A 22,656-nucleotide genomic window follows, 5' to 3' on the forward strand; every position below is an offset into this window, starting at 1 on the left:
TTAAAAAATGTCCAATATAAATATCAATTATAGGATATGTAAAAGATAAATTTTATGTTCACAATATTTAAATAACACTTTTACAACAAATGATACATGGCAGGTAGTTATTGGTTTTAATCTGAACCCACCACAAAAATTACTTTCTAGCCTACCAGTAATATCAAGTAATAACTTATTACCTAAGATTTATTGTGAAAATGTCTTGGACGTAGCACTTAGTTTAATGCAATGGATATGAAGTTTGGCTATCGAGCCTCTAACAGTGTAATAGTAATTTCATTGGGTGAGGGTGATTGGTTCTTGCTTGATAAAGATAATCTTTTTCCTATAAAGGAAGCAGGCTCTTTAGGTTCAGGTAATAAACTCTCACCGTGCAACATCATAACCACAGATGACATGTTAGGCCGATCTTCATGATGTTGTTGCAAACATAAGAAACTTATATGGAGGCAACGAACAAACTCCAATATGATGCAACAGTCTTCTAAGCAAGTATCAAGTAGTTCTAAAGACCTGCATTCTTTCCATAAATTCCATGCCTAAAACATTTAAAATTTTCTTATCATTATCTGTATCATTATATGTAAAACGATTAGTCAATGCTTTTGAGAACTTACATGTGCAACAAGGTTTAGACTTTGGCCAGGATGGATAAACCCTCGATTTTTCTTTCCACTTAATATCTCTAGCAACAATATTCCAAAACTAAATACATCTGATTTTACTGAAAATAGACCATCAATGGCATATTCGGGTGCCATATAACCACTGCAAAACATCATTAAGAATGAAACTCTTTTGAGTGTTAAAAAAAGAAATGTTGATAATAGAGTGTGTTAAGAATTCTTACTAAGTTCCAACCACTCTCTCTGTATTTCCTTCAGTTTGATCTCCACCAAAAATTCTAGCCATGCCAAAGTCAGAAATTTTTGGGTTCATCTTACTATCAAGTAAAACATTACTTGCTTTGAGATCTCTATGTATAATTCTCAATCTAGAGTCCTCATGAAGATAGAGAAGCCCTCGCGCAATCCCACAAATAATGTTGAAGCGTATAGACCAACCTAAAACTTTAGCTCTCGTTTCATCTGGCAAGTTTCTCATTTGTGTTAATACAAAGTCCAACTTGGACAATAAAACACAAAATTGAAATTTATTTATATAATAATAATAAGGGGACAAATATTTCCTCTAAACCAGGTTTGAAAAATCTCCTCCCATCCATTATGTGGTTGTTCATAAAACCATCCATAAGTATTAAATTACATGATTCATTAAATAATTTAAACATGTCATATGACTATTAAGTAGATTTGTGACAAAGAGTAAATAAAGGTAATTTTTTAAGTTGTCACATAGTGAGTTGGAGGAACTTTTCTCAAAATTGGTTTGGAGAAACTTTGTCCTAAAAGAATTTCATTAAGTTTGGAAAAAATTAATAAGTTTTTGAGAAGTTCAAACCAAAAATGAAGGAGTCTAAGCTTCCGTTGGGCATGTATTCATAGATTAGCATTGCCTCATCTCCATCAATGCAATAGCCCAAAAGCCTAACCAAATTACGGTGTTGCAATTTGGCAATCAATATAACTTCATTTTTAAACTCATTTAATCCTTGTATAGAACTTCGTGAAAGCCTTTTCACAGCAATTTCATGTCCATCTGTTAGTGTACCCTGGAAATTCACACTTGTAAGTGGATTTTATTGATATAGAATATGCTGATAATTGCTTTTTCGGTGGTCTTTATAAAATTATCTTGTATATTTACCTTGTATACAAGTCCAAAGCCTCCTTCACCTAGTTTGTTATCGCTTGAAAAGTTGTTAGTGGCAATGACTATGGTAGCTAGGCTGAAGAATGGGACCTCTAAGTCTTCACTTTGGAGTTCAATGTTTTGGTCTAACATGATACTGTTCTCCATTTGATCTGATAAGAGCAAGATGGACTTCACATTATACAAAATAAACTAGAATAATGACAACTTTTAAATTCAGTTAGACTCATCAATTATACAGTTGAATTATTATTTAATTTCAAATTAAATCAATTATATGATCCAAAGTGTCAATATTAACAATCAAAACAACAAGTTACCATGTCATATTGCAAAATAATAAAATCAATAAAAGCATGAGACACATTATGATATTGAAGTGGAAAACCAATGGAGAACTCACCAAAAGGGGAAACCATTACAATGGTAACTTATACCAAGGGTAACCTATCCTAACTAAGGCAATCCATTATAAAATGAGTTTTAGAATCTTGCCCAAAACCTTTGTATCTAGACTCTTTAATCCCAGAAGATAACTCACTGCTGTGACATCAAACACTTCAGAACTCTGAACTGCATTTTTGGATTTCCTCACAAATGATTTGTCCACGTCAACAAACTAGAAACTCTAATGCAGTCTACGACACCTACTTGAAGATTTGATCTACAATTAACTCAATGGAAGAAAGGGTCTGTGTGGTTTCAAACTTCAGATCACAAGCTCTTAAAAAAAACTAGAAGGCGACCTTAAAGATAGCTCATAGAATGAAAGGCATGGTTTTCTCTCTAAAATCTTTCAGTTTTTGCCTATATAACCTCATTGTAAATCATGCTTAGATGGTTTAAATAGGTGTTAACATGTAGGGTTAGAATTCTAATCAGAATAGGATTGGAATTTTGTTTCTGTAATTGTCGCTGAAGCAAGGGTTGAGTGAGGATCAGGCGAGGCCTCGCTTGCCGCTTGGGCCGCAAGTATTTGTTCCCTTGAGTGAGCCTTGGTTTTCACTTGAGCGAGCCTCTTCAATTAACGAGACTTTAACCAGATTTTTAAATTTCGTTGACAAAGATGACAAAGGATAGTCTAAAGGTAATAGTTTAGCTTAAACAAGGCAGTGAAAAAAATGACCCACCATAGAGTAGTGTATAGATGCCAACAAAGATGTAGCATGCAAGAAGATACCAATAAATGTTTGACATGGGCATAGGGCACTAAGTGCCATTAGCACTATGTGTAGCAACGGTACCAAGGAGATGCTCCAAAAATAGAACGCACAAAATTGACACTCGAAAGACCCGAAGCAAAAACTAATTCTGATACCAAATGCGCGAAGTTGAAGAACATAAGATGTTGTTCGTATGCTGTCCAAAATGCAAGAAATTCATGAATAATCAATTAATATGCCAAACAAAACAACCATACTGCTTGGAAATTGAGGTTAACCCAAAAACTGTGATTGTGGCATATTATCAAGCCAATGTGCAAGTGACGAGGGCGGTGAATATATGACCTTCCAAATTTTTTCCCACTAAGCAGTAACCAGAGTCAAATAAAAAAACATGAACATTTTGCTAAATGCTTCAGTAAGGTAGAAACAAAGTCAGTCAATCCCAAGAGTAATAAAATAAAATCCCAAGTCAAAATCCTAAATGAGATGCAGCAAGAATCAAGAATTTACGATTATACATACGAAACAAGTTTTGTAGAATTAAAGGCCAAGATCAATGACAATTCAAGCGAGAAGGAAAGCTAGAATAAGAGACGAGACTGGTGCAAATTAACAGTAGCAAAGGTCAGAAGCAGTTTATGCAGGGTGCAGGGGTATTAATGTATTAGACTTAAATTGACTAAACCTACCAGAAAGGTCTTGCTCAAGCAGAATTTAACAAGTCGATTGAGTAGGCTTGAAGAATTGGCAAGCAAAGTTTAGTCGAGGGTAAAGCGAAGATGTTGCTTTAATAGCATTCATGCAGTTTTTTTTTTTTTTTTTTTTTAATTGTAGAATAGAATTCATATGGAATGAGACTTAAAAGTAGCTTAAATGTATGTATATAAAAGGATTGTGGCAAGACTAAGAGGATATAATCATAGAACAAAGAATTTACCTGTTAGGTGATGGTGAATGAAATGTGACTAATCACTTTCCTTCAAGCGCGCAGGAAATGTGACTCCATGATCATTCTATTTCTATATTTTTTAATAGGGAAACCAGACATACCCTTAATGGGTCGACCAGGTATACCCTTATACCCTTAAATTCACCCGGTTGAGTTAAAATAAATTGACCCCAGTTAATTAATTCAATTATCCAAATTGATTAATTAAGTCAAATTACATGAAAATCGTGGAGGCACCAACAAATCACCAAATAACTAATATGAAAATAAATTAACACAGTAATCTATTGACAAATGGGAAAAATCTCTCGTAAGGCAAAAACTCCACCAAATGAATTTAAGGTCACCACTCCTAAGAATCCATTAATCAATAATCAAGTGGTTATAAGTATGAGGAATCTTACCACTACCTTAATCTATCCTAAAATACCAACCTATAGTTGAATGTTGGCTCCAATACCCAATTGGACTTGATGATCTTGTAGTGGGCTTCTTTCCTTTGTTGCACAAATATCCAATCTGTAACTAACTTTTTTGCATAGATTCTAGTACGTGACTAATTTCAACAACTTGATTGATTGTTGTTGGCTGCAAAGTTCTTCACTTCATAAATAATGAAGATCAGTAAGCACTTGATTATAAAACCCTAAGGTGCTTAAATGCAGTAGCTTCACACAAAATATATGAGTTCTAGATCTTTGTTTCCGTACTTGATAACTTTTAAAATAAGCCTTATATTTCTATAGGGTTGTAGAGAGAGAAACCCTAATCATTCAAGTCATCATGAGCCGAAATTTAGATTTGAGAAATCTGAAATCTATAATTCTTGATAGATCAAGTTTGTGTCTAGCTTGTATCCAACTTCTTCATTAATCCTCAATAGCAGGTAGTATCAAGCTAGTGTTGAGTTTTAATGAAACAGTTTTTCTTCACTTGTTTCTTGGATCAAACTTCATGTCTTTAATGGTACCACTTGAAAAGTTAGAACAACATACTTCTTGATAAATTAAACTCAACTTAGATCTATCCAATTACAAGTAAAGGGCATTTTATCAAAGGATTAGCCAATTACACAGAAAATATGACTCTAACAATTTCCCCCTTTAGCAATCCAAGACAAAACCACAAGCATAATTATGAGAGAAGTATTAAACAACAATCTCCCTAATCATTGCGCTAAAAATTTCATAAGTCTAACTTCAATGAACTCCTAAAAAACTTTGCAAGAAGAGAGATCACAGTATGAAAGACTTGCAACTTGTCTTAGCTGAAACACTAAAGAAGAACCATCAAGACATCGAGTGTGAAATATAGACAAGTTATATAAAACAAGAGACATGTGTATAAAGAGAAAAAAGAAACAACACATGTGAGATAAAGGTGAAAACATACATCATCATCATATATAACAAGAGAAGTACAATGTATGTAAAAAGGTCACAAGACCAAGGTATATGTAATGAGAACTACACATCAAAAATCTCATTACATATCTTAAAAGTACTCTCCCCTTATCACTAGTCTAGCTCTCCCCTTAACAACAAGACTACTCTCTCATAACCAAAAATACTCCCCATTTTTGTCACAAGTGACAAAGGGTGAATCATTGACAGACAGTCATCTCATCATCATGTGTAGAGCCAAAAGCATCATCACTATCATCATCTCCACTATCAGAGGACTCCACTGAAGAATTAGGCAAGGGAGAAGAAGCAAAGCCACCAAGACAGGACTGTCGACGAGCAATACGACTAACCCTGGTATTCATCTGACACATCTCATCAGAAAGATGGTCAAGACGACTACCAAAATCAGCACGCATAAGCTCAAGCTGATCCATGATGGCAGCAAGAGATGCCTCTACTCTAGAAGAAGAAGATGGAGCAGACATAAAAGAGGGTCAAGAGGCATAGGCAGCATCCTTAGCAGCTCATATGTTAGCCTCCTCCTGTTGGGTGGGAGTAGACTCCTAACGAGGCCGTTTAGCCTTGGCCGCCAGCTGTGTAGCATTCCTCTACATAGATTCCTTACTAATAGCACCCATGAAAGAGAAGAGAGGTGAAGAAGGAATAGGAATGTGCATGTGTGTGAGAATGCATGTGAGAGCTGAAGGGAAGATTAGCTTATTACGTGTAGTAGTGTCTTGATAGATATCAATCATAGATACTATCATATGTGAGGGAAGATCTATAGATAGACCTTCCAAGAGAGAGAAAATAAAATGAACATGAGGCTTAATGATAGTGTTATAGTGAAACCATGGAGTGAGAACAAAGGTCATTATCATATTAAAGATCCTTGGACCCTTAGCAAAATCGTGAGTGGTGAAGTTAAGAGTATCACCCTACAACATGGGCTGCCCACAAAAACGTGAGGCAAGCTCGTCTAGAGATATAGAACAAAGACGAGATGCACCAGGATAGTCTAGATGAGCTACCCTAGGAACATGTAGTGCCTCGAAAATGAACTCTGGTGTAACTACTATATGTGTTCCTCGAAATACTGTAGTAAACTGAGGAATAGAGATATCGATAGTGTGTATGTTGGAGTAGAACTCCTATATAAACACTCTGGGACATCTAGAAGGTTTCTCATAGAGAGATTCCTAGCCCTAAGTGCTAAATGCATCTAGTAGAGGAGTGCCTGAAAAATTAGACAGAATAACTTACCGTTCCGAATGAATTGACCGGTCATAAAAGTTCTCCTTAAAATCCTTTTGGGGTTTTGAATCATGGAACATTTCCCTAATAAAATGAGAAGAAGAAGAAGAAGAAGAAGAAGAAGAAGAAGAAGAAGAGGAAGAAAACCATGATGTGAGATGGGATTCTTAAAAGGGGCAAACTTTTTGGGTGCCATAGAAGGAATGCTATAGAAAAGAGACAAAAACACACTAGAACATAGTCTCAAGAAAGAAGGAAAGAAAAGAACAATGCATGGAAATGCATGAGCATGTTACGTGCCAAAAGAAGAGCATCATGGGCAAAAACCAAATCCAAACTATAACACTCACAGTTAATAATCAGTCACACAATCTTAGAGTGCATGAACATATGAAAAAATGCTAAAGAATGTAAGGCATGAGCATGTGAGATCATTACTACAAAATCCAACCTAAAAATTTTAGTAAAAACACAAAAACCCCAATTTTCCCAAATTTTTTTTGAAAACCCTAGGTCTAAATGCATGAAATTCATGAGGAAAGAAGAATAGAAGGGATTAAGACCTCTTACCAACGAATTGAAGCTTGAAAAAGTCCAAAAAAGAGGAGGGAAGAAGGATTTTAGTGAAGAAAAAGGTTTTGGATTGAGAGAGAAGAGAGAAGTATCGAAGTGTTTAAGTGAGAACAAAATCGAATTGACCCTCAAGTATATATAGAATCAGGTATCTCGATTGATTGAGCAGGCGTCGAGAAGGTGTCGAGAATAAAAGCTCAATGTATTGAGAGGTGTTGAGGAGGTGTCAAAGGCTAAAAACTTCGATGAATTGAGGTATGTGTCAAGCAAATGTCAATCAAATAGAGAGTTTAGAAATATGGCTTGATGGATCGGGTTATGTGTCGAGAGGTATCGAGAAAATAGAAAACCTCGACAGAAGAGGCTTATGTTGAGAGGTATCTAGTAGCTATCAAGCCAGCTATCGAGCTAGTATTGAGTAGCACAAAAACATGAAATTTCAAGGGAGAACCGACATGATATGAATGCAAGCAAGATAAACACCATACCAAACATCAAATAAGCATGTTAAGCACTCGAACACATCAAAAAATCTAGGCGCAAAGCATTTCTAGATCCGCAAACACTAAACAATTCTAACCAATTTTAAAATAAGTTAAGACAGCTTAGTAAGCTTATACTACCATATGTATTCCTTGTGATGGCCAAATCACATTGTACTTGTACAATATTATCAAGAGTAGAAAAAGTTTGTGTGTTTTGTGTGAAACTTTTGCAAGAAAGCATAAGTGTCTTATCATATGAAAATAATGATATGAGAGAATCAAGAACATTCATACACAATCATAGTTGTTTGATGGGGACCATCACCTTTAAGGTACATCATATAACTCTCACATCTCTTAGAAACACGCTTGCAACCATATGTAAAAGCATTTTGATTCTTTTTGCTTTTCATATTCTTTGCATATTTTTCTTTTAAGCATAAAAATTCATATCATGCATGGGCATATAGGAGAGAGAAAAGAAAAACCCATTTATGTTAGTCAAACATCTTATTCTTGTTGTGCAAGTGCTATACCTTACCGAGCATGGTTTTTATGAATTGCACATAGATGTTGTATGATTGACAATTTTTAGTGGTGAGATGGTTATTTATGCATTTTTCTTAGGATTTTTTAGTCCTTCCCATCAAAAAGGGTAGTAAAGATATGAATGATAAAAGATTAATCAAATCATGCAAATCACATAACGAGCCACAAAGCACACATTGCTTAGTTGTGCATGAAGATGCTCATCTAAGCTACAAGAGATACAAAGTTAAGAAACCTTATTTCAATGGTCATCTAAAGGTACACACTGTTTTTGTATTTTTCAAATTTTTCCATTTTTTGTATTAAAAAAAAAACAAAACATAAACAAACAAGCATATTAAAAAGCAATAAACACAAAACTAACTCAGAACAACAAATGCACATAAGAGATGCAAGATAAGTGAATGAATCACTTAGAGGAGTCTTTTTCCTTCCAAATAGGAGACTTGGAGGAAGGAGAAATCTTCTTTTTCTAAGACCTCTGCTAAGGTGGATAAGAGGGAGGATTAAACCCATTAAAGTTACTTAGAAAAATGACAACCTTAAGAAGTTCTCCAAGAGGAGCCAAAGAGTTTTGAAATTGATTTTGACCTCTAAAGGATGACACACTATTACTTTGTTGAGTAGCAAGCCACTTATAGCAATTTAGATGAGTGTGTTACAATACTCCATAGTGATGATAGAATTGTGGTTTCTTTGGTTGAGACTTCTTATTAAAAAAGTGACGATTGTTCTGCTTAGTCTCCTTCTTAACAATTTTAGGAGGTGCTCCTAGAATGGATTTTCCCTTATCATTTTTATCCTCAATAACTATTTCTATCTTAGGCTCATTTTTCTCAGATTTAGAATTAGAAGGAGGCACAAAATTGACATTACGTAAAGCACTAGAGGAAGTACTACCCGAGACCTATTTTGTCAAATGCAGCCTTTTGGAAGTTGAGCATTTCATCCAGCTTGGCACTTGAAGCTCTTTTTAGTTGAGCCTTTACTTAGAACAATTCTGCATCTAGTTTCTTGGTCTTCTCAGCCAGGAAGTTTTTTTTCGAACCGTAGTGCTCCTATGATTTGATTTTCTTCATCAATTTTAGTGGAGAGTTCTTCTCGTTCTAACTCCACTTCACTCAGCTTCCTTGTGGCTAGCCTATTAAACTTCTCATGCTTCTCAGAATTCTTGTAAAGCTTTAAGTAGGTAGTATGGATGTCATCCGCTTCATCCATCTTCTTAAATTTTGACTCCATCAGTTCTTCTTCCTCATCAACTAGTTCTTTAGGTTTTCTTGTGTCCATACCCTTGACACCCATAACACTTTGGACTAGCTAGAGTGTTGCTACTTCTCCAACTTCTTTAGATTCTTTCTTGAATTTATCTTGAGACTTAAATTGAGAGAATCCAGACTGTTTGTGATCCTTGTCATTTGCCTTGACATTGGCATTCGTGAATTTTCTAGTAATGTAAGATTTAAATTTTGAGTTCTCATCTTTAGACAACTCGTCTCCTTCATCATTCTTGGATTTTAGAGCCATATTTTTGCTCTTGCTTCCCATGCCAATCCTTACTAAACCTAATTCATAGGTTTACAGATTTCCTATTAGTATGTCAAAGGAATAGTGTCAATGTCCTTTGATTCTTCTATGGCAGTGATCTTAGCATAGAACCGCTCTGGAAGTGATCTGAGGATTTTCCTTACAATCTTAGGTTCTGGAATCTTTTTACCTAAGTTGAAAGCTAAATTTACTATGCCCTTGAGCTTGGCATAGAATTCATCAAATGTCTCATCATCATCCATCCTGATTTCTTCAAAGCTAGTGGTCAGGCTTTGAAGCTTGGAATCTTTTACAACTTTGGTACCTTCATAAGAGTTTTAAAGGATTTTCCATGATTCCTTAGCACTCTCAGTGGATGAGATCTTCTTAAAGTCCTCGTTAGTCGCAAAACTAAATAAGACATTCAATGCTCAATTGTTGAAATTTGCAGCTTTGATCTTGTCATCATCCTAACATGCTGGCAGTTTAGTAAGTTTGGTCCATCCAACCTCAACAGCCAGCCATACCTTTTCATTTAAAGATTGCAAAGAAGCTCTCATGCATACTTTCTAGTATGCATAGTTAGTACCATAAAAATGAAGAGGTATAATTAATGATTGTCCACGATCCATAACAACTGGGTCAATGGATCACGCATCAAATATTAAAACTTAATCAGAGTGTGTCGGCTTTGATACCACTTGTTTACTAAAAATAGATTGATCCCCGTTAACTAATTCAATTACCCAAGTTAATTAATTAGTCAAATTACATGCAAATCATGGAGGTACCAAAAAATCACCAAATAACTAATATGCAGCGGAAAATAAATTAACACGATGATTTGTTGACAAATGGGGAAAACCTCTCGCAAGGCAAAAACCCCATCAGGTGAATTTAAGATCACTGCTCTCAAGAATCTACTAATCAATAATCAAACGGTTACAAGTATGAGGAATCTTACCACTGTCGTGGCCTATCCCAAAATACCATCCTACACTTGAACTTTTGCTTTAATACCCAATTAGACTTGATCTTGTAGCAGACTTCTTTCTATTGTTGCATAAATCTCCAATCTGTGCCTAACTCCTTTGTACGAATCCTAGTACGTGACTAATTCTAGTAACTTGATTGATTGCTGTTAGCTGCAAAGTTCTTCACTTCATAAACCTTGAAGATTACGAAGCACTTGGTGATAAAACCCTAAGGCGCACAAAGGCAGTAGCCTCACACAGAGTATATGAGTTCTGGATCTACTTAATGACTTTTAAAATAAGCCTTATACATTTCTGGGTTGTAGAGAGAGAAACCCTAATCATTTAAGTCATTATGGGTCAAAATTGAGATTTGTGAAATCTGAAATCGTAATTCTCGATAGATCGAGCTTGTGTCAAGCTTCTTCATTAATCTTTGATAGCAGTAGTGTCGAGGTTTACTGAAACAACTTTTCTTCACTTGTTTCTTGGATCAAACAGTTGGAAAATCTAGTTTTGCATCTTATACAAAATACACAATGGAAGCAACAAACACGGATCTACTTCATTCATGAGAGATAACATGTAACATTGAATTCTAGAACAAATAATGGAAAACATACCTTGATGCAGTGAAATTCAAAACCAAGACTTGGGAATACCTCTAATCAACATACCAATTCCACATGGTGCCCAAGAAGAGTGGTCTCTCAATCAGTCTTTTTTGTACATTGATTCTCAAAGAAAAGTTCTTTTTAAAAGATATTGTTCTTCTTCTTCTTATTGTAGAGAAAAACTGTTTTCTTTTCTTTTCATCATACGTACATTCTAACTACCTTAGTAGTTACTTTATTTAATAACTCTTATTAAATAAAAACTGATTATCTAATTGGGTTAGCCTTTTGAGTCTGCCCAATTGGGTTTTAGTTTGTGGCTTGAGATGAGACCATAGGGGAACAAATAAGAATCTAGCTCCAATGGGTCTTGGTCTTATTTGTCAACTCTTGACAAGTTCAAAGTTACCATTAATTATATTTAATACCACTATATAAATATAATTGCACTCTAGACCTTATTAATAAATTATATCCCAAGACTCTAATGATATCAATTGACCCCTCCATGAAATATCCATAGTGAACAAAATTATAATGAACTGTCACTTTATAAACAACTATTTTATCCTTGAGTACCAAATTTAATATTTTAGTTATTCATATTTATTGAAATTCGATTTCAATAAATATAAATTTTAGTAACTCCTTACTAAAGTGGGCAACATGAATAATCAGTTTCCATTAAACTTATCTCAAGGGGATATTTCGTGTCTCTATAAAAAGAGATTATGGATTCCATCTTGAGAATATGTGTTCCCTCAATACTACGTGTGGTTACCCAACATACTGAGATTTTAACCGTCAATATTAGATCTCACTCTTGATATTGCAAAGTAACCTATATTTCATGATTGGGTTTACTATCCTCTCAAGATTAAGAGCCTATGAAATTAGAAGTCGTGAAATTAATCATTCAGGTGACAGTTGTTGATTGAATTATTAATCTCACAGCAGTTTAATTCAATATGTTTTAACACTTAAGACACATCAACACATCAACTAGGAGTCTCCACTTCCATGATCAAGACAAACCATCTTAGTTGATGTGTTATAGTCTTCGCAGATGAAACGCCCAATTTCATCACCTACTATGAACTATATTTTGAGTTTACAAGGAACTTGTGATTTATATCTTCTGTAATTAAATTACATAAATCACATACAATGCATCTTAAGGACTATGATAATGTCCCATTAGTTCATTTATAAATAATCTCATATAATTAAACAATTTAATTATTTATGACATGTCAATAAATTGGATTTTAGGACATAAACTCTAACAATCTCCCACTTTCTCTCAAAAACAATTTACCATATATCCAACACTTATTTCCCTTTAAAGTAATTCATAGTCACTCTAAGGCAAGGTTTGGAAACAAGTTTCAGCCAGATTTATTGCATAAATTATCTTTTCTACTACTACATCTCACGTATTCATATATTTCTAATGAGATAATACTTACGCTTAATGTGTATCTTCACCACCTAGGATGAACACATATTTTGAAGTCCAACTTCATGAATCACAATCAAACTACAAGTCAGTATTTGTACAACCAGTAACCATCAAATCCTCACTTTGGTGGACAAGCATATAATCCTCATTCTCCTAAGATATTTGAGTATATGCTTTACTTCCACTATATTAAGTGATATTAGATTTAATTGATATTTGCTCACCATGCCCACCGCAAAATAAATATTTAGCCTAGTATATAGCATAGTATAAAGACTTCCTATTGATATAGTATAAGAAACCGTCTTAATATGCTCTTCCTTTTATATGTCTTAAGACTATAGTCCTTTATAAAGGAATTTCAAACTTAAAAGTAAAGAATCATTTCTTGAAGTATTACATGCTATACTTGGCTAGAATCTAATCTATTTAAGCAGTTTGAGATAGACCTAACATCATAATTTCTGAATTTTAACAAAGTTTAATTCTTAGGATGTGACTAGTCTTTCCTAAGTACTTTATATCACACTAGACTAGACAACAAAAAACTCCATTGATGACAATAACTCTACATCATTCTAAATGATTAGAATGTCATCAACATATATTAAGAAATTTATTATTCTATATAGTTTCTACACACATAAGGCCTTTTAATACTTGATTAAAATCAAACAATTTGATTGCTTGATCAAATATGATATTTTATGATTCAGATGCTTGCTTTAGTCTATAATGGACTTTAAGCAACTTGCATACAAAACACTACTGGTTCTTTGCTATGAACAAGTCTAGTTACATCATATAGATGTTTTCCTCAAGATTGCTACTAAAAGAAGCTTTTTTGATACCCATTGCCATATTTCATCCAAATGAAATATAATGAATAAGAGAATCTAGATAGAGTCAAACTTGACTTTAAGCAACTTGCATATAAAACACTACTGGTTCTTTGCTATGAACAAGTCTAGTTACATCATATAGATGTCTTTCTCAAGATTGCTACTAAAAGAAGTTTTCTTGATATCCATGGCCATATTTCATCCAAATGAAATATAATGAATAAGAGAATCTAGATAGAGTCAAACTTGACTATGAGTGAAAAAATCTTTTCATAGTCGAACCATTTCTTTCTGAACAAATCCTTTCACCACTAGTCTTGACTTTGAAGGTTTATACCTTCTAATTTATCAATCTCATTTTCTTGTAAACCTATTTGAAAACAGTAGGCTTAATGCCACTTGGCGCCTCTACAAGTTCTAGACTTTAAATAGAATCTAATTCTATTCACATAACCTTGATCTAGTAATCTATATTCATATCATCTATTGCCTTTACGTAGGACCGAGGATCAAATTCATATCCTTGTGGAATGATTTCAAAAGTTTATTCTAAAAGTATGAATTTATTTGGTAATTGATAATCCTCCCACTACGATATTGTACTGGTGTAATAGTTATCTACAAAATAATGTCATGTGGTGTATCTAATACAACCATCTCATTTCTAAATGTATTTTATGGTTGTCCTACAACAAATTCTAACATTTTTCTTATAGTACATTTTACCTTTAAAAGAGCCATATTCCTCCTTTATGTATGCACTGACTTAAAGAAGTTATTGGAACTTCATTCCTTTACAAAAAGGAGCCCTAGATCATATTATTCTCTAAATAGAATTCATAGACTAGGAATATAACAAAATAATGGTTCTAAAAGCCCATCTTTCACCAATCTTGTATATCATTTAGATTAATAAGATCTAGACATAAGTGCCAAAACATACAATACCAAAGGATGGAAACTTTCTCTTTAAAAAGTAAAACATATAAATTTATATCTAGAAAACAATCATGGACAATGCTTAACTTTACCAAAACGGAAACACTTTTCTTTTGGTCATACTTTTGAGTCTAATTTCCTTTTGGCAACTACTAGGGCAACTAGCTTGTCCAACTATTTAGTATTATAATTCCTCTTCTTACCACTCTTACCTTTCGGTAAGGGCTAAGAATTTAAATTAAATCATATTGATCCTAACCTTAGCTTTTAGGATGTCGTCCATTGCGTAGAACTCACTTATCAACTCAGATAATATAAAAAAGAATTTATTTTCAAAACAATCTGAACTGATCAAATGATTCTAACAAGGACTTGTGAATCATATCCATATGAGATTAACATTTAATCTCTACATCCAAGAATTCCAACCCTTGTATCTCTCTTCCACTAGAAATTTTAAAACAAGTTGATTGTCTTGAAATTATTTTGATCTTATCACAATTTTAACCTTACACATGAAATGTGTTTAATTGTTTAAATTCGATGTGATCTGACTAAGTCACGTTACAATAGCATAACGAATATTTGTGTAATCACAAAGAAGTTTAATTATGTAATCCGTGAAGTAAATACCCTCCGCATGGAATGCAAGGCTCAAGGCCAAGACAAGGTATCTATTCACATTACAATAAACTTAACAAAAAGGTTGTTTCAACACTCCCACTTATTATTTGGGTTTTGCTTTAAATAATTGTGATCCCATCACAACTAATAACCTTGCACTTGTTGAAGACTCTAATCTTATTAGAGTCACTAACTAAAATGGAAGTCCTAAACTATTTATGATTCCTTAAACCCTAATGGATCAAAAATTAGTTATAAAGAACTCTATCCTTAATTTACTAGATAAAGTATTCTAATCTCATTAGAAACTATATAACTTTAATTAGAATTTTAATCTCATTAAAAACCTCTAATTAAAGTAAATTAAGGATTTTTAATCATACAACAATTCCAATCTCATTAGAATGTTTCTTAAAAGAGAGGTCCTAAACAAATTAGGACTAAGAGTTCTATTTAACTAACATCTTTGATCTCATTAGGTCTTTTAGTTAGATAATGATTAATAAATGTCCTTAACTTCTAAGGAATATAAAAATTAATCACTTTATATAGAAACATGTGTAATCTCATCACACATAACCTTTCCTTTTAGCAAAGTTTTAACATTTAATCAAAAAGCAAGTGAAAATTCAAAATTCAGTACCTTCAATCAGTCAAATCTTTTCCTTGATCGATGGAAAAAATGAAGAAATACATTACAAAGTCACTATCTCATTCGATTGATTCTCGATTCCTATTCAATCAATCAAAAAGAACATTCGATCGATTGAAAGGGATTCTCGATTGATTGAGACAATGAAGAATTCCATCATAGAATTTCTACCTGAATAGATCAGTTCTTGATTCCTCTTCGATCAATCGAAAAGAACATTTGATCAATCGAAAGGAATTCTTGATCGATCCAAACTCACAAAACTGAATTTTTCTCTGAATTTTTTGATAACTGTTTTTGACATCTTCATTGTTCTTCCATAAAAAAAATAATAATAATAAAAAATAAAAAAACATCTTTTGAATTTATCAACAAAGATTTGCATATCAAACAAAAGGGTTTTAAATTTCAAGATCAAGAACCATAATAATGCTAGAAACCTTGAAAACATAATCCTAATCTCATTAGGAATAAATTTCATTAAAGGATTCTAACCAGTAACCCAAAAAAAAAAAAAAAAAAAACTTTAATTCTAGCATCAACATGAGAGTATCTTTATCAGTGTATATATCAGAGTATCTTTAACATAAACTTTGGATCACAAGATTTTTATAGAACTAGAAGGGCTTTCTCATGAAAGCTCATGGGATAAAAGACATGAGTTTTCACTTTAAAAGCTTTGATTGTCTGCCTCTCTTATCTCATTGGAAATTGTGCATAAGATGATTCAAGTAGAATTCTAATCATAATAGGATGCAATTTTTTTTTTTACGAGTCTCACTCATGTGAGCCTCAAACGAGAGTTAGGTGGGGTCTTGCTTGAGCAAGCTTTAATGAGCCACTTGAGCCTGCATGTACTTTACTCGCTTGAGAAAGCCTTGTTCTTCACTTAAGAAAGTACATAAATAAACTCCCTTTTTTATCCTTTAGATTTCTTTTTTAAAATTAGAATTATCCTTGATTGTGTATGCCTTGTTACGTTAATGAAAGTAGGCTCCCTTCCAATGTTTTACTTAAAATTTTATTTTCTTTGCAATTATGAATTACTTTGAAGTTAAATAGAGCGAAGTGACTAGCCTTGAATATGCTTGTTTTAAGTTTTGGACTTGGATTAACTTATGGAAAGTAACTTGGTCCATTGAGGATAGAATGAGAGATCCAAGAGCAACCCTCGTAGTGAAAAGTTTCCTAGAATAAAGTCATAAACACACTTGCTACAAGCACTACAAATGATTCAAGTTTGCTCAAAATCCAAGTCTAGACAATTTTAGATTTGCGTAAATGTTTCGAAAAGCTTTTACGAATTGAATGAGAGAAATATTGTAGTGATGTAGAAGGTTAAGAAAGAGAGAGAGATAAAACATACGAGAGTTATATGGTTTAGTCTAACGACATACGTCCATAACATAAAGTCTTGATGGCTATAATAGATTTTGTGTGTTGAAATATAAAAAACCCTAATAAGATTTCTGTAAGTGTAATAGAGTGTAGGGTTAGCCCTAGAGAAGCTCTGCACTAAAGGTAGAAAGCTTGTTGAAGCCTTGAAATTGGAATAAAACTTGAGAAGATCTGGCACGATTTGAGAAAGTGGTTTTGAAAAGAGTGTTGGATCCGGGTAATGTTGCATGGGTCTTGTAGCTGATGTCATGTTGACGTCACTAGCTTACATGGCAAAAGTGTTCAACATGGCACTTTATACGTGGCTGTGTTGATGCGATGCTAAAGTGACTACAAACGTGGCAAATGACAGGTGCTGACGTTATTAGTTTCAGACAATTATTGGATTGGATCCAGCCAAATTTAGGCCCAAAGAGACGCTACTAACATGGCATGTGGCATGAAGGTGACACCATGATGATATCAAGCAGGGAGCTGGCTCTCTCACAAGCAGACGGGCTCAACACATGAGGTGAGTGAGGCCCACCTGCTTGTCTTTATGTGCCTCGTTAAAGAGAATTTTCCGTCAAGCAGATGTAAGAGGACTGACATGAAAATGACCTTTGGGTGACACGTGATAAGTGACATCGTGGAAGCGTGTTAAAGGATGATTTGGATATTTTATTTTGAAAGGTGGCCGGTTGTTTTTTTTGGTCCGAAAGAAATATGGGTTGTCGGCTAGGCGGAGCCATCCATGTGTTTGTTACTTTGTTTAGATTGCTAGGCCGCGTTTCCTTAGAATAAAAGTTTGGCAGGTGGGGTACATGTCCCTCGTGAATCATTCCATAGAGAAACCGCGGGCTGAGGAATAAGAGAAAATATGAGTCCAAAACTTCAAAGTTGGGCGTTCTTGTGCCTGTGGTGGCCAGAGCCGGCTCTATATATAAAGCAACCGATGCGGTTGCCTAAGGCCCGAAGTAGAAAAAAGGCCCCCAAATTTTAATTAATAGAGGTTTTTTAAAATATTATAATAGTATTAATTAAGTCCAAATATTAGTCAATGAATAAAATAATATTTTTTTATCAAATGAAAAAAAAGAAAAAAAATGTTACGTTCAAAACATTTTTCACAACACTTTCAAAATAAATCCTAAGAGATAGGTTGTTACACGGTATTATTGATGATAAAAAATTAATTTCAATGGTAAGTTCAAATTAGAACCAATAACAAATTAACACCTAAGATTTGTTATGAAAATATTATGAATATAGCTTCTAAAAAAAAAAAGAGCAATACAAAAAAGAAAATCACAACATTTTTCACAAGTTGAGTTGACAAACTTTTACTAGTTTTGATCTAAGTCCATCACTAATATCACTTTTTACTTACCACTATCAAATTATCAATTTGTCACGTCAATAGATGTAAAAAGTTTTGTCAAAATTTTTGTCTATAGACTTTCAAAAAAAAATCTACATGGTTCATGTTAATTAGTAGTAATTTTGCATTTAAAATAAGATAATTTAATTTAATTTTTTTTAAAAATCATATTTAAATATATAAAATGCCTCAATTTTAGTTTTTGCCTTAGGCCCCCAAATACATTAAGTCGCCCCTGACTATGTTAAAAAAGATTCAACACCACTTTCATTAAAAAAATAAAAAAATTGTTAATAGAATTAGTTAAATTATAATTTTTCATAAAATGGTATTAAAAATAATTCTTAATCTAATACTTTTAGGGCGTCAATTAACATTTTCCCTTTAGAAAGTCTATGAAAATTAGGAAACACCTATGCATTCTATTGGATAAAATAGGTAACTAATTTTTTTTTTTTTTCTAACTATCTAGTTAGTAGTTAAAGTTTTGAAACTATATTTTTTACTAGCATTTCGAGTCTAAGAGACTCGATTTAGGGTCTATGCACACCTAAAACCGAAACCCTTTTGGGCTGGGTCTATTTTTATCAAATGAAAAAAAAAAAAAAATGTTACGTTCACAATATTTTTCACAACACTTTCAAAATAAATTTTAAGAGATAGGTTGTTACACAGTATTATTGATGATAAAAAATTAATTTCAATGATAAGTTCAAATTAGAACCAATAACAAATTAACACCTAAGATTTGTTATGAAAATATTATGAATATAGCTTCTAAAAAAAAAAAGAGCAATACAAAAAAGAAAATCACAACATTTTTCACAAGTTGAGTTGACAAACTTTTACTAGTTTTTATCTAAGTCCAACACTAACATCACTTTTTTACTTACCATTATCAAATTATCAATCTGCCACGTCAATAGATGTGAAAAGTTTTGTCAAATTTTTTGTCTATAGACTTTTAAAAAAAAATCTACATGATTCATGTTAATTAATAGTAATTTTGCATCTAAAATAAGATAATTTAATTTAATTTTTTTTTAAATCATATTTAAATATATAAAAGGCCTCAATTTTTGTTTTTGCCTTAGGCCTCCGAATAAATTAAGCCGCCCCTGGTGGTGGCAGCAAGCAAGGGTGTTTGTTGGGGCAATAAAAAGACAAAACATGGGAAGAAGCAGAAGCAATTGAAAGCCACAGAAAGTGGCTCTGATAACGTGGATCACTCTAATTGGATAACTAATTAAAACTCAATTAATATTCATATTAATTTGGCTTAATTGGATTAATATCTATTTGACCCAATTAATAGTGAGTTTGAGTCTTATTTTAGCGGGTGAATTTGAATAAGCAAATGAGTCTGGATTGAATTTGCCACCCTAACTCTCATTGTGTCTTCAAGGTAAAACATGAAACAGAAGAGTCTAAGGTTTTACCAAAATAGAAGAGCCTAAGGTTGTTATCAAAAAGAAGAGCAGTCTATGGTTAACTTTAACAGGCTTTACAGACCTTTGAGTCACTACATAAAATATAAACCTAAATATATTTTTAGCAATTATATTAGATGCACTGTAAGATTCTAGAAATAAAATTAAACAATCTTGCAACATATCTTTTCCAAATTAGGTAAGAGAAAGTAATATTACCTCTCAAGTTTTTCGTTCTGCAAATACAGTAGGGAATATCCTTGTTCTTTTTATATAAGATAGAAATTTTACTCTAACCTAATCTAAGTGTATATGTGTGTGAAGCTCCCTCTTAGAGACTTAAACCTTGGCCCATACCCCTCACACGCACAAGCACATATACTTGTGCGAATGAAATGGGGGTTGAGGGTAATAGATAGTGATAGAGCTAGTTCAGTGTGCAAGCCGTCCAAGGATATTGTTAAATTGCCAATTCTCCCCAAAACTTAAACTATTAACTCTCACTTTGCATGTGAGCCACCTTAGTTGCTATTGAGTGGGGGCCCAACATGTGAAAATTTAAATAGAAGGTAAGGGGATATATGGGATTGAATTCAAGACCTCTTGTTTTTATACCATGTTAAATTACTGATTTTCTATAAATTTTAAGCTATTAGGAGATGATGAATTTATTCATTTAATCTAACAGATATGATGAAATATTCTTAACATTCACTTTGTCGTAGACCCTCTCACGTTCTTTTGGAATATATTTGTTTCCTTGCAAACACAATGCTCAACAGTTGCAATAGAGTTGCAATAGAATGCCACATTCTTAGATTTTCTTCCACTTCCTATCAAACCTTGCCTCCTTGGGGTTTTGATTGTGACAAGTCAAGCTTCTTTGCAAGCTTGGGTTGTAGATCAAGCCATTTAATCCTAAAGTATTAACTTTGGAATGAGTGACAGTCGTACTTCGCAACCATTTGCAACAAACACTAAGACCATTGAGTCCGTCATTAGAGCCCTTCTATTTTTTTTTCATATCAAGCCTCTCTCGGTTCATGATATTTCTTTTGGGTTAGTTTCCTCAGGTTTACTGTTTCACAAGTTTGAGTTTATGATATCAACCCTTGTGGGCATTCACTGGGGCTCAATTTCTACAAATTTAGAGCTATTGGCCTCTTTTGCAGGGGCCCTCATGTCCTTGTGTGGCTACCTCGTTGGCTAGTGTTTTGGTTTGGGTTTCATCCCTTTCATGGGTCAATGCAACCTATCTTCCTTTGGGTTTAGACCTATGTAGCCCATAAAAATACAATGGAGGTCACAACCCATACGAATAAAATTTGTCATTATGCTCCGTTTGTTTTGAAGTAAAATATTTTCAAATGTAAAATATTTTTAGGTTTTTGGTATAACAAATAAAATTTTCCAACAAACCACCAAAACTTATAGCTTAACATCGAAGTCACCGGTGCTAAAGGTCTGGTGACCAGGCCGTTGGAACTCAAAGTCAGAGTGGTTACTCCGGTGACCGAACCGCCAACATCAGTCGACAAAATTGCATCTTCGATTATCAAACCTCTAGCATAGGTAGCCAGAGTGAAGTCTCCAGCCACTAGACTATTAGTACCATTGCTAGAGTGGTGTCTCCGATAGGGATAGACCCCTCGCCCCCCCGGGTCCAAATTTTTTTTATTTTTATAGCTATTATATATATTTCATTTTTATAGTTGGGCCCTCTTCCAAAACCTTAGGCCCCTTCTCTTCAATAAGCCTAACTAGTCTCAACTAAATAGTAACTATCCAACTCAAAAACTTAACAAAAACAATAAAAACATTCACAATGATGATTTTATTTTAGCAAAATAAAAAATAAATAAAAAAAACCAAAAAATCATGTGTATTGGAGAAGCTAAAGCTAAATTTTTTGCAACTCTAGTAACAGGTAAAAATACCAGTTGGCTATACCAGTTGACTGTAGTAAGTCATTAAAAATAAAATACAATATTTCATTAAGATTATATCTCTTCCTTCAATTAAAAAAATCAAATTCTCTCGCTTCCTTTATTATTTTAATGAGTTTTTTATATTATTTTATATGAAGTGATAAAAAAATAAAACATTTGATATTTGGTGTATTATAAAGTAAGGTGGTAAAATAGATAAAATAGTTTTTTGAAGTACTACAAGCTAAAATTTTTAGCACTGCCACTATATTGCTCTAACTTCAACCAAAAAAAAAAAAAAAAATCCTAGGCTGCCTATTATTAAAAAAAAAAAACATTATTTTGTTTTTGTCTTTGTTGGTAAATGATTCATCTTAATGTATTTAGAAACAATGACTTTGAGTATTTATAATTTTTTAATACTATATGGATGTCTATTTGGAGTTTTTTTTTATTTATACTTTGGCCCCCGCTAGCCTAAAATCCTAGGTCTGTCCCTGGTCTTCGGCCACTAGACCGGTGACCTAGCAACTAAATGTGGGAGGGGAAACCACTGTGTGTTTTTGGAAAATATTTTTCAAAGGTAAAACATTTTACAATCAAATAGTTACTACAATAATATGGGAGTTTGTTTTTTTTTTTTTTTTTTTTTGGGCGAAAATGTACTTTTGGTCCCTATATTTTGGGTCACTTTCCATTTTGGTCCCAAAATTGATTTCGTTACCAATGTCGTCCCAGAAAAAAAAAAAAA

At 33.3% G+C, this 22,656-nt stretch overlaps 1 protein-coding gene across 1 annotated transcript; it reads right to left on the reverse strand.

Annotated features, from left to right (window-relative positions):
- Positions 1-20,227, reverse strand: LOC136061213 (G-type lectin S-receptor-like serine/threonine-protein kinase SD1-1). Its single transcript, XM_065765634.1, has 6 exons — positions 20,197-20,227; positions 1,771-1,928; positions 1,465-1,675; positions 854-1,091; positions 621-771; positions 1-542 (listed from the first exon to the last, which is right to left on the reverse strand). The coding sequence occupies exons 2-6, from the start codon at positions 1,921-1,923 to the stop codon at positions 249-251; spliced, it is 1,047 nt and encodes a 348-aa protein (XP_065621706.1). The 5' UTR covers positions 1,924-1,928; positions 20,197-20,227; the 3' UTR covers positions 1-248.
- Positions 20,228-22,656: the final 2,429 nt, after the last annotated feature.

The sequence above is a fragment of the Quercus suber genome, unplaced genomic scaffold, assembly GCF_002906115.3.
Source record: "Quercus suber isolate HL8 unplaced genomic scaffold, Cork oak 2.0 scaffold_644, whole genome shotgun sequence".
In the NCBI taxonomy this organism is placed as follows: Eukaryota; Viridiplantae; Streptophyta; class Magnoliopsida; order Fagales; family Fagaceae; genus Quercus; species Quercus suber.